The sequence below is a fragment of the Ovis canadensis genome, chromosome 1 (assembly GCF_042477335.2).
Source record: "Ovis canadensis isolate MfBH-ARS-UI-01 breed Bighorn chromosome 1, ARS-UI_OviCan_v2, whole genome shotgun sequence".
NCBI classification, from domain to species: Eukaryota; Metazoa; Chordata; class Mammalia; order Artiodactyla; family Bovidae; genus Ovis; species Ovis canadensis.
In genome coordinates, this window is record NC_091245.1 from 6,087,499 (window position 1) to 6,100,148 (window position 12,650).

The 12,650-nt window shown below is 48.6% G+C and overlaps 1 protein-coding gene across 6 annotated transcripts in view; it reads right to left on the reverse strand.

Annotated features, from left to right (window-relative positions):
• The window catches only part of AGAP1 (ArfGAP with GTPase domain, ankyrin repeat and PH domain 1), a 573,926-nt gene that overhangs the window by 329,919 nt on the left and 231,357 nt on the right, over positions 1 to 12,650 (reverse strand). For all 6 annotated transcript variants that reach the window (XM_069584757.1, XM_069584767.1, XM_069584775.1 and 3 more), the window contains exon 6: positions 12,364 to 12,498. In XM_069584757.1, coding sequence (XP_069440858.1) covers positions 12,364 to 12,498 — 135 coding nt within the window. The remainder of the gene's footprint in view (positions 1 to 12,363; positions 12,499 to 12,650) is intronic.

The window sequence follows — 12,650 nt, forward strand, 5'->3', positions numbered from 1 at the left end:
GAGAAGGGCCCCTGCTCACAGTTTCCAATCTATCTTACGGGCATTTTCACCCCTGTTTATTCTGAATTACCTGATTCACCAGGATATTCGCTGAGGATATCTCATCCCCAGAGATATGTTTGTGAGATCACTGTTCTTCCACGTGTCCTTTAGCAGCGGACTTTCCTTCTTTCGGAAAAGCTTCATCAGGCAACACCGACACGGAAAGGGGCATGACTGCTCTGGCTGAGCTGGGGTCCAGCCCCCTGGAGCCCTCGCTCAGAATACGAGGGGTCCCGGGACGCTGTTCATGCCCACTGACCCTCAAGGATGTGTGCGTTGCCAGCCTCACTATGGAGCCGAGCTCACCTTCTGCCAGGCCTGTGGACCGGCCTCGGTGCCTTTGCGAGTGGTTTCATGCAGGAAGAGTGTACTGAACTCAACGGAAATACCTGCAAACTTGGGCCTCAACCCATCTCCACACACCCTAACTGGTCTCTCACGGGCAGGGGCTGGTAAACAGCCTCTGGTTCTGAAAGCCTGTCTGTGAAAGCTGTCCTCCAGGGGGCATCTCACGTCTCATTCGGGTGAATGTACCCACTTCTACCCAACTCCTCTTCTTGCTCAAAATATTCTGCCCTGTTCCAACTCTCCCGAGGACTGAAAACCGTGGGACTCTCCAAATTCTATTCTCTTTTGTCAATTCTGATCACTCCATTTGTAAGTAGCCCGATAAAAGAACACCCGTTCGGAAAAGCCTGTGGCTTGATACACTTCTCACTGGAGGCACCCAATGTGTAACTAATCCCATTTCCCAAACAAACTGAAAATCTTCTGAGCTGAGATGCGACCATGTCTAGTGGGAATTATGCAGTGGGAGAAAATTAAAGGGTGCAAGCAAAACGTACGTAAGTGGAAAGTGAGAGGGAGAAGTTATCAACCTGAGCGGGGAGATGAACCAACAGAACAAAATGAAGCAGAAAGTAAGCAGCACCATCTCAAGAAACCCACAGACTGGCCCGAGGCAAGTGGGTCATTTTCCATCAGAGACTCTCCTGTCCGCATCCCCCAGCCCACTGCCGACCCACAGAGGAGGCAGAGACTGCCTGTTCTCCAGAAGGGTCCCCAACACCGCAGGTGCCTGCAGACCCCTCAGTGATGCTGCTTGCCTGTACAGCAAAGACGACCTAGGATGCCCCGAACTGACCACCTCCCTCCCTCCTGCCCGGGAAGGTCAGCCTGACTGTCATCTGTCTCATCTCTAACTGCCAGGCTGAGTGAAGAGCCCAGTCCTACACAGACACCTGCCCTGCCTGGGTGCTGGTGAGCGGCCTGGGCACCACCTGCCTTCCGATCTAGGGTGCAGACTCTAAAGTGGGGCGCCTGGGTCAACAGAACTCTTGGTGGCTTCTATCAAATGAGAATGATGGAACAAGTAAGTCCATTTATTATACTAATTTACTGTGTCATTTATTATAATAAATCCATATATAAAAATAAGTGTATCTTTTGCACAAACTTTCTTTGCTTCTTCTGTAAAGTTAGACGCGAGACAAAATTAGGAAAAAAAGGGATTTGGGTCCCTTTAACCACAGACTACATCATCTCCTCTTTGAAAATTTTATTCTCCTCCCCATTGCAATGAGCGGATGAAACTTCTTTCACTTCTGCCTCCGTGCACTGCTGGCGCAGTAGCTTCACATACTTTATGGACTGGATCTTCTTACAGGGTCTAAATCGCCTCTTACACCAGGGTGTAAGTTTTATGATGTCTGTATTCTGCAGAGACCACAAAAGCTGTAATTATGCAAGAGTCATCCTTATGAGCGCTTAGGATGCCTCCTAGTGGCAGCTCACTAAATTATAAAACTGAGTACTGCTCTTTTGCTGTTATTTTTTTTTTTCACTGAATCTCAGAGATCCTGTCACAGATCCAGTTCTATTACCTGCATATCCTATCATGTAAAGAAAACAGTCTGTGAATGTGTTTTTGTTAGGTAGCATATCAGAAATAATTCATGATTTATAATTCATAATTATAGCACTGCATTTAAGCCAAGGTTCCTCACGGGTGAAATGGCTTTCATTAAAAAATAATCCTAAAGGAAATCAGTCCTGAACATTCATTGGACAGACTGATGCTGAAGCTGAAACTCTAATACTTTGGCCACCTGATGTGAAGAACTGACTCATCTGAAAAGACCCTGATGCTGGGAAAGATTGAAGGCAGGAGGAGAAGGGGACCACAGAGGATGAGATGGTTGGATGGCATCACTGACTCAATGGACATGAGTTTGAGTAAGCTCTGGGAGTTGGCAAAGGACAGGGAGGCCTGGCGTGCTGCAGTCCATGGGGTCGCAAAGAGCTGGACACGACTGAGTGACTGAACTGAACTGAATGATCAGTTGCTGGAGCACTTTTGTTCACTACCATGTTTAAAAATGTAATCAGTGGCTTTTAAGAATTACATTTTCGGGACAAAGGTGAAACTTGTGCTGCCAACAGATACAGACCTCATTTCCAGTTTCTGCTTTGCTACTAAGGGGGCTTCCTGCCTGGACTGGCCCCATGAGTCCTGCTGGCTTGCCTGTAAAGCGAGGGGTGAAAAGACAAGGCCTCGGCTCCTTCCCGATGTGAACTACGAGCCTGCAGGCCAGGCAAGAAAAGAACTTAAATGTAGAAGACACCCTGGTATTCCGTTTAAGGGTGAAACCTTGGTGCAGGCATGGGAGTATTCCCTGACATCCAGACGACTGCACCGGTGCTCAGGACTGTTTCATTCGGTTTACAGACAACGGTATACACAGGGAGTTTCCTGAAATTCCAGAGTTCACAGGAAAAAAAGCCTCCCTGCACTATGGCTGTGCTGGGAACTGAGCAGGGTCAGGCCACAGGGCTCCCTGCAGACGGAGGTGCACGCGAGACAGAGACACTCAGCCCCGGGCACCCCGGGCACCCGGTGTGGGAGTCAGAGGCGGGCCCACACCCAAGGGCCTGGGCGCTCCCTGCTTCCCCCAGAAGGCCCCCAGAACGCCTGTCTCCACAGTGACACGGGCAGGCTGGTGAGAAGGCTCTGAGGGCATCCGGCCGCCGAGGTCACAGCTCTGCCAGGGGCTGGGGACCAGGTTCTGGGCTGGTGGCCCGCTGCAGGGGCTGGGTGCTCAGAGAACCTGCCTGGTCCACCGGGAGGGCAAGGACCTCTGCAGGAGCAGCAAGGGAAAGATTATTTAAAAAACAGTATTTTTATCCCTCCCGGGAGACTGGCTGCCACCTCCTAAAAAGTCAGCTGACTGCAGGAAATGCGCTTATCTTTTGTATTAAGGCACAAACCTGTTGGAAGTTAATGTCTGAAAAAAAACACTAGGAACTGTGGTTATTTTCTGTCTATAAACAATAAGCACTTTTAAAATGAAAATATCCAGGGTGGCCAGTGGGCAGAAAAGACATCTGCTGGAGGAAACCAGAGTTGGTTCAGACTCCCTGCAAGGCTGAGGCTTTAAAGCTTTGCAAGTGGCTGACCAGTCATCTGACATCCAGAGGTGTGTCCCAAAGAAATGATGAAGGATGGAGATGAAGCTTTAGCCAGAGAGTCACCCACTGAAGCATTAATTCTAAAAACAGTAAATAAATGGCTGGGGTGGGTAGGGGCACATGACCATTAAATGTCTAATAGATTGGACAAAAAAGTTGTTATACTGACTCAATGGAATACAGTATAAAAATTAGAAATTATTTTGTAGAAAAAGTATTTTTGTGAAAAAACGGACTGCAAAACATTACAAAGCCCAACACTCTGTTCAAACACATGGGCATCCACGCACATGGCACATGGCACATCCCGCCAGGCTTTGACAATAATAGCCAATGCATGGTGATCTGACCGGTGGTATTTATTTCCACATTTCACATCCTTTAAAAACTATTTGTTTTCTTTGGCAAGTCTCATAAAACTCAAAACTTACTCATCAAGGTTTTTACATCTTTGTCTCTGCTAGACAAATTTACAATCCATTTTTCACAGTTTACTTTTCCCGGACTCAGGGAAGACCACAGATCAAGGTATTAATGCATTGCTCTCCTCTTTACCAAGTTCCCAGCACTCCACACTAACTACACAAACTAACCTCGGACTCCAGAGCTTGGTCTCTGGGGACCCTGAGCATCTGCTCCAAGCCTGGCTCCCCGACTGACTTCTGAAGCCAGGGTCTGCCAGGCTCACCCAGTACAGAGCATGTAAAAAATACCCAAGTCCACGGGGACAAGGTACCAAGTCCCGTATCAGAGCATCTCACAGCGTTAAAGTCAACCTCCCTTGAGGACTACTTTCATCTTTCACGAAATGAACCGATTTGGTGCTGCTAACCTGGTGGGTCCTGAGCGGTTCCTCAGTGAGCAAAGGTCGCTCAGAATCTGGCTATGTCAGAAAACAGACTTGTGGTTGCCAAGGCGGAGGGGGCTGGGGGATGGATGGAGCGGGAGTGGGTTAGTCGATGTCACTGTTATATAGAGAATGGATAAAAAACAGCAAGGTCCTACTGTGCGGCACAGGGCAGGACATTCAATATCCTACGATAAACCAGAACAGACAAGAATGTCTATGAGGTAACTGAATCACTTTGCTGTACACCAGAAATGAACAGAACATTGTAAATCAACGGTACTTCCATTTAAAAATACCTGGCTAAAAGCCATGCTCTGTAAGTGAACAAATGTTATAAAAAACAGACTTCAAAGAACTTGGAAACATCAGCCAGAGATGGTAACAACTTCTGACTCCCCTAGGGAAATCATATCTTCATGTCCTTCTGATCAGAGACTCTGCTGGAGGGTTAAATAGGTCAAAAAGTACATCACCGTTTAATCATCTCAAAAACATTAGAAAGAGCAGAATGCCACGGCATTATGAACAGATTATGAACAAAAATAAAAGCCATTTGTATGCATTAATGATACTTCAAGCTAATTCAAGCTGGCTAAAGTCATTAGGAGGAATCCTGGGGCAAAACACGGCTCTGATGCCACGCTGCAGCATAGTCAAAGAACCATTTTCGGTGGCATTGATAAAATTAATTCTACGAGCAAAAGAGGGGCTCTGAGCAAGAGGCTCTAAACAGAGCACACCCACTAACAGTGTGCCTAATGACCTCGAGTTGGCAGCGCGGGAGTTAATTCAGGCACTTCTGCGCACACAGGAGCACTGGGGCCCACTCGCCGCTCCTGCGGAAAGCAGCACAGCGGGACAAAGCCCCAGACTTAGGGACCCAAACTGCCAGAAAAGATCAAAGCCTCTGTCAACACAACAGTCCACGGCACCGTGAGATGAGAGATGGCGTCCTGTCTCTTGCTGTTTACAATATCATCAGTTCTAATGAAGATTTTAAGGTGACGCCTATGTTATGTTTTAAAGGACTGAGAGGCCTCTCCTTATGACGGTCCCTTCTACATGCATCAGAAACTACCTTAAGAGCCGTCAAGTTTCACACCTGACTGGGTATCGCGACGGCCAGTGGCTACAGGCTGTGGAGTAGGGGCCACATTGATAATCTAGAAATTCCCCTCTACCTAAAAACTGTCATTTTTGGATAAGTGATGTTTTTTTTTAAAAAATTTATAGGGCTCCAGTTGCTTTACAATGTGGTGTTTGTTTCCACTGTCCAGCCAGGTGAGTCAGCTCCATCTATGTACACATCCCCTCTTTTTTGGATTTCATTTCTATTTAGGTCACCACAGAGCGTTGAGTAGAGTTTCCCGAGATAAACAGTAGGTTCCCATTAGTCATCTATTTTATTCATAGCAGCAGACATATGGGCTTGCCTGGTGGCTCAGGGGTTAAGAATCTACCTGCCAATGCAGGAGACACGGGTTTGATCCCTGCCTGGGTTGGGAAGATCCCCTGGAGGAGGAAATGGCAACCCACTCCAATATTCTTGCCTGGGACATCCCATGGACAGAGGAGCCGGACGGGGTACAATCCACGGGGTCAGAGAGTCAGACACATATAAACAACGTGTATATATGTCAATTCCAATTTTTTAAGCAAATCCATCGATAGTCCAAAGAGGTCACTCCCCTTTAAAAGTCAGTCTTCTGGGCCCACTGAACATAATGTGAGATAAGCTCTTACTTCCAGACAAAGAGACTTCAGATAAGGGACAAGCTGATTACATACCAGTGACAAATTAATAATCATATTTTCAGACACTTGGGTTATTCAAGGTTCATCACCTCCTAGCCCCACATTAGTGGATGCAGACCGGGTATTGGTCCCACCTTGACACACTCCCCACCTGTTCACTGTGTTTGGAAGATCTGGTTACAAATCACCTGCCAGACACTTGGCTTGCCTGTAACACATGGGTTTAAAACTTCCCACCACTAAGAACTTGAACTCAATTTTTTTTCTCTCCTGAAGAGTAACTCAAAAGTGTTTCTTTTGTTTTTGTTCTCTCTCAGAATTCAGTTTACTGCACCAGATGCTGCTACTTTAGTTTTGGCATTCATGCATTATTTCAATTTGTTAATTTCTTGCTTAAGAAATTGACTGAATTTGAAAACACATATACAAGTGGTACTGACAATGTGATGCTTTATAAAAATAGTTACTATAAATCATGTACACACTTTCTCATTCAAACATAAACAAGGGCTACAACACCAACAGAGAGACCCCCCACCAAATCTACATACCCCACCCCTACTATACACTATACACACACCCTCCACCCATAGGTTCAATCAAAAGTCTACTCCATATCAGGCATCTTTGAAATTCGGTGAGAAATTATCAAGGATGAATCAGATGTGGCCTTTTCAGGGACAACCTGCAAATTCTAATTTCTAGTGGATTAGATCATGTAAAGAGCTGCCAGGCAGTGACAGCCGGTGACACCCGTGCTTAATGACGACAGCAGGGAAGCCATCAAACCAGGGTCAGAGCACCTTCTTAGACACAAACAGCTAACTTAGACGAGCCTGATGACCATCTTCCTTTTCTACCTGCCACCCTCCACTGAGCATCACCCTAGGCAGGTAACCGTTTTCATGTCATCCCTGTTCTTGGAGAATTTTAAACTAGTCAGTCAGTTCAGTCGCTCAGTCATGTCCAACTCTTTGCAACCCCATGAACTGCAGCACGCCAGGCCTCCCTGTCCATCACCAACTTCCAGAGTCCACCGAAACTCATGTCCATTGAGTCAGTGATGCCATCCAACCATCTCATCCTCCGTCGTCCCCTTCTCCTGCCCTCAATCTTTCCCAGCAAACTAGTAAACCCCTTGAAACAGTGTAACTCAAGCAGCTGAACCTTTTTTGCCCCATCCTAACAGACACTAACCACCCATCTGGCCCAGGAAATTCGGCATATCCAGCTCTCACTGCAGAGCGGGCTGTGGGTATGGGACTGGGGAGGGGGTGTGTCCATGACCCTGGTGGGCACAGAGGTGCCATGAAGACAGAAAAAGGACATACTGGCCTGGCACCAGCAGTCTGGTCTGACTGCAGGAAGCCACCCCACAAAGAAGGCAGTTTCCAGGCCTCGTAAGATCTTTCTTACATCATAAGCCCTTAAACCGTGATATAAGTATCAGTCATCACTACAAATGATAAAAAGTATGTATTATCAGATGGCAACTCACAAGTTCACCTTGTCAATATATATTAAATATATTTATATGTGTAGACACACATGGCTTGCTTTTGAACATGAAAAATCTTTGAAAGTATTCCTTTGGAAAAGAAAATGTATTTATTCATTGGAGCCACTTTATTATTTTATCTATGGTTTTTCCAATAGTCATAGATGGATGTGAGAGTTGCACTGTAAAGAAGGCTGAGTGCAGAAGAATTGATGCTTTTGAACTGTGGTGCTGGAAAAGACTCTTGAGAGTCCCTTGGACAGCAACGAGATCAAACCAGTCAGTCCTAAAGGAAATCAACCCTGCCCATTCATTGGAAGGACTGATGCTGAAGCTGAAAGTCCAATACTTTGGCCTCCTGATGTGAAGAGCCAATTCAATGGAAAAGACCCTGATGCTGGGAAAGACTGAAGGCAGGAGAAGGGGGCGACAGAGGATGAGATAGTTGGATGGCATCACTGACTCGTTGGACGTGGGTTTGGATAACTCCGAGTTGGTGATGGACAGGGAGGCCCGGCGTGCTGCAGTTCATGGGGTTGCAAAGAGTCGGACACGACTGAGCAACTGAACTGAACTGAAGTAAAAGAAGAAAGAAATCCAGATAAACTTGAGTCCATGAATGGACAGTGAATCTGTGAGCTAAACACACGCCCTTCACCCCCAACCCCACCCTCCCGCCTGAGGGACCCAAATGCTTACTTTTGAATTTTATTTTTAATTTTAGCTGCGCGGGTCTTTGCTGCTGTGCGGGCTTTTCTCTAGTTGTGGGGACTTAGTTGCCCGCAGCATGTGAGATCTTCCTGGACCAGGGATCGAACCCATGTCTCCTGCACTGGCAGGCAGATTCTTTACCACCGAGCCGCCAGGTAAGCCCATGGTGCTTTGTTCTAATAATGTGGTTAAGGCTCCGGGCTCTGGGCTCCCAGACTGGGGCTCAGTGAAGGCGAGGGCCTTTGGTTGAGCTACATGACTCTTCTTGAGTTCTTTAGCTACAGAACTTCCCAGTTTTTTCTCTTGGAAGATTAAAATGGATGGCTGTTGTTAATTACTTCTAAGTACTGAGAATACTCCCCACTTGGCTGACACCTACTTTTACCAACTAACAATGAAAGAGCTGATGATCAACAAATTAAAATACATGTCATCTAATTATTGTATAAAACAGAGGGCCTTCCCTGGTGGCTCAGACAGTAAAGTGTCTGCCTGCAAGACGGGAGACCTGGGCTCGATCCATAGATCGGGAAGATCCCCTAGAGAAGGAAATGGCAACCCACTCCAGTACTCTTGCCTGGAAAATTCCATGGGCAGAGGAGCCTGGTAAGCTATAGACCATGGGATCACAAAGAGTCGAACACAACTGAGCAACTTCACAAACAAACACACACACACATACATACACAAAAACCCCAGTTTTACTTTAAAAAACTTATTTGCATGTAAATAAAAATATTTTAAGGATAAAGATCACTATAGAGATGGAAGTTGCAGTGCTGCAGGTGTTATTTCCTTTGAAGACTCTGTACAATTCAAACACTTAATGGCAACTGCTAGAGTAATAACAAACAGACGGGAAATCCAAGCCTGTGCAAGCTCACACTTCGGGCTGAACTTGCTTCACAGTGGACTCACTGAGCAGCTGTCACAGCAAGGAGACACTGTGGGGTTCTGCCCAGTGACTTCTGGAAAGATCCCTCCTCCTGCTCCCCTTGCCTGGGGTCCACCGTGAGGGTGAGAGAGGCATGCCCCAGCACACAGGGGACCTGCCCACTGCCTGGGATGTTCTGGAAGCCCTGCGGGGAAGCTTCATCACTCGTCATCCTTGAGTATTAACCAGCTTATTATGTATGAGCTGAATTCATTTATTCATGGAGAGGTCACGTTTGCAAACCTCCATCAATGTACAAGCAAAGCCGTCACATGGAAAAGATCCTCTATGTCGGAACGGTGGTGTTGGAGAAGACTCTTGAGAGTCCCTTGGACTGCAAGGAGATCCAACCAGTCCATCCTAGAGAAAATAAGTCCTGAATGTTCTTTGGAAGGACTGATGCTGAAGCTGAAATTCCAATACTTTGGCCACCTGATGTGAAGAACAGACTTACTGGAAAAGACCCTGATGCTGGGAAAGACTGAAGGTGGGAGGAGAAGGGGATGACAGAGGGTGAGACGGTTGGATGGCGTCACTGACTCAATGAGCATGAGTTTGGACATGAGGTGGACATGAGTCTGAGCTCCAGGAGTTGATGATGGATAGGAAGACCCGGTGTGCTGCAGTCCACGGGGTCGCAAAGAGTCAGACAGGACTGAGTGACTGAGCAGAACTGCCATCAGGGATGGGCAGGAGTCCTGTGAAGGGCCACGGAGCGAGTATCCGGGACTCCCTCGGCCACCAGATATCACAGGAACCACTCACTTCTGTGGTCACACCCACGGGGCAACCCAGCCCCCCTGCAGCCTGTAAGCAAAAAAGCCCGTTATTAGAGACAGGCTGCGGGCCGGGCTTGGACCCTGGGTCCCGTCTGGGGACCTTTCATCACGTAACCCCTTGGGGGTGTCTGCTCTTGCATGGCTGACAGCTACCTTGCCCGCCGGAGGTCACCACTCGGGGAGCCTGCGTGCTTCCTTGCACGGTTCTGCATCTGCTCACTAAGGTCCAAGGAGCCGCAGACGCTGGCTCTGCATGATTTTCTGGGCGGGAGGGGGGAGGTCTGCTCCCCAGCACAGGTGGGGACGGTCCACGTAAACGTAAGGTGAGGGATGAAGGGGACACAGGATCCCAGGGTCTGGGGCTGTCATCAGTGGAATCCTGAGCTGTAAGGGGTAGGCAGGGACCAAACAGGAGAAACGTGCTGAGACACAGAAGAGGCTGATGATTACCTGTGAGGCAGACAAGCGGAAAGAGAGGGCAAGCTTACAAAGCAGCTGATTGATGAGGCAAGTGGAAGAAAATGCAAAGTTAAAAAATGGATGCCAAGGTTTGAAATTTAATGAAATGATGAAAGCAAGCGCGGAACTCCTGCGATTTCATCTGAAAACTCGCTTGGACATTTAAAAGGAGAGCATACGTTGCCTGGTTTGGAGCCGTGCTGCGAGCAACCCTGCACTGCCGCTCTTCCTGGCTCGAGCAGTCTCCCCAAGACCGATGCACCACGAGACTCTGGGACCCCGGCAGTAAGGGAATCTCTGAGGAGATTGCCCAGCCACCCTGCTTAGCCCCCAACATGCCTTGGTACCAAAGCTGGGGATGCGAAGCTCGGTCTAACCCAGATTCACCCAGAAGGGGCAGAGGCCGAGGATTCGCTTCCCACACCTCCCATCAGAAACTGGACCCTTTGCCAGGAGCATCCTTGTCCCAGGCCTGGGATGCTAACCACTGCCAGGCCCCCCAGCCCAGACCTGGGGGAGTCGGGGAGATCGCCCCCTCCCTGCTGACTGCCTCCCCACCCCCCAACTCCCGCTCCTCTCCACCTGCACTCCCCCGCTCGCCTCCAGCATCTCATCTGCCATCAAGAACCTGTCCATGACTGTTTATCCCTCAGGCAACCTTCGGCTCCTTCAGGAGAATTTCCCACCTGAGGCATGGCCGTCCTGGAGGTGAGAGATCAAGACTGAGGCGTCAACAAGAAGTAACCTCCAAACGCTGGCGCTGGCTGCTGCCACCAGGCCTAAGGTGCTGTTACTTTTGGCCAGACCTGACTCTGTTCTGTTTCCTGTCTTCCTAACATGAAACTTTTCAGTCAGTTCAGTCGCTCAGTCACGTCTGATTCCTTGCGACCCCATGGACTGCTGCACACCAGGCCTCCCTGTCCATCACCAACTCCCGGAGCCTACTCAAACCCATGGCCATTGAGTCAGTGATGCCATCCAACCATCACATCCTCTGTCGTCCCCTTCTCCTCCCACCTTCAATCTTTCCCAGCATCAGGGTCTCTTCAAATGAGTCAGCTCTTTGCATCAGGTGGCCAAAGTACTGGAGTTTCAGCTTCAACATCAGTCCTTCCAATGAACACTCAGGACTGATCTCCTTTAGGATGGATTGATTGGATCTCCTTGCAGTCCAAGGGACTCTCAAGAGTCTTCTCCAACACCACACTTCAAAAGCATCAATTCTTCGGTGCTCAGCTTTCTTTATAGTCCAATTCTCACATTCATACATGACCACAGGAAAAACCATAGCCTTGACTAGACAGACCTTTGTTGGCAAAGCAATGTCTCTGCTTTTGAATATGCTGTCTAGGTTGGTCATAACTTTCCTGCCAAGGAGTAAATGTCTTTTAATTTCATGGCTGCAGTCACCATCTGCAGTGATTTTGGAGCATCCCAAAATGAAGTCTGCCATTGTTTCCACTGTTTCCCCATCTATTTGCCATGAAGTGATGGGACCGGATGCCATGATCTTCGTTTTCTGAATGTTGAGCTTTAAGCCAACTTTTTCACTCTCCTCTTTCACTTTCATCAAGAGGCTCTTTAGTTATTCTTCACTTGCTGCCATTTAAACCTTTTTTTTTTAAAGGGGTCAAATGAAGACTGAGCATCTACAGTGAAGCAGAAATGATGCCGCATGTGCGTGTGTCTTGCATGTTCTGTGCATAAAGAACGGTCCATGATAAAGGTCACCCACGGGACACACAGAACTGGCTGCTGGACTGTCTCAGAGCAGATGCTCAGTGGTCCCCTGAGCGTGGCCCGGCGCTGAGGGACCCCTCCCGCAGGCAGGGCGCAGGCCCCCGCCCCCCGCACGGCGCGTACTTACCATCCTGGAAGACCCGCTCCACGTTCAGCCCGTACGTGGCGCACGTCTCATAGTACGTGCACCTCTTCAGGTCGCTGGAGAGCTTCCGCGCCCGGGCGTCGTCGATGACCCGCGGGTTGGTGGAGCTGATGGCGTCTGCAACAGATGGACAAGAGGCGACAGGGTGACCCCAAGCAGCCTGAAGGCGCCCCGCCACCCGCGGCCCCATGGAGCTCTAAGCCTGTCCCTCAGCAGTGAGGGGATTGTTCTCAGGACCTGGAGTGATCAGACCACAGTTCATCCCCACT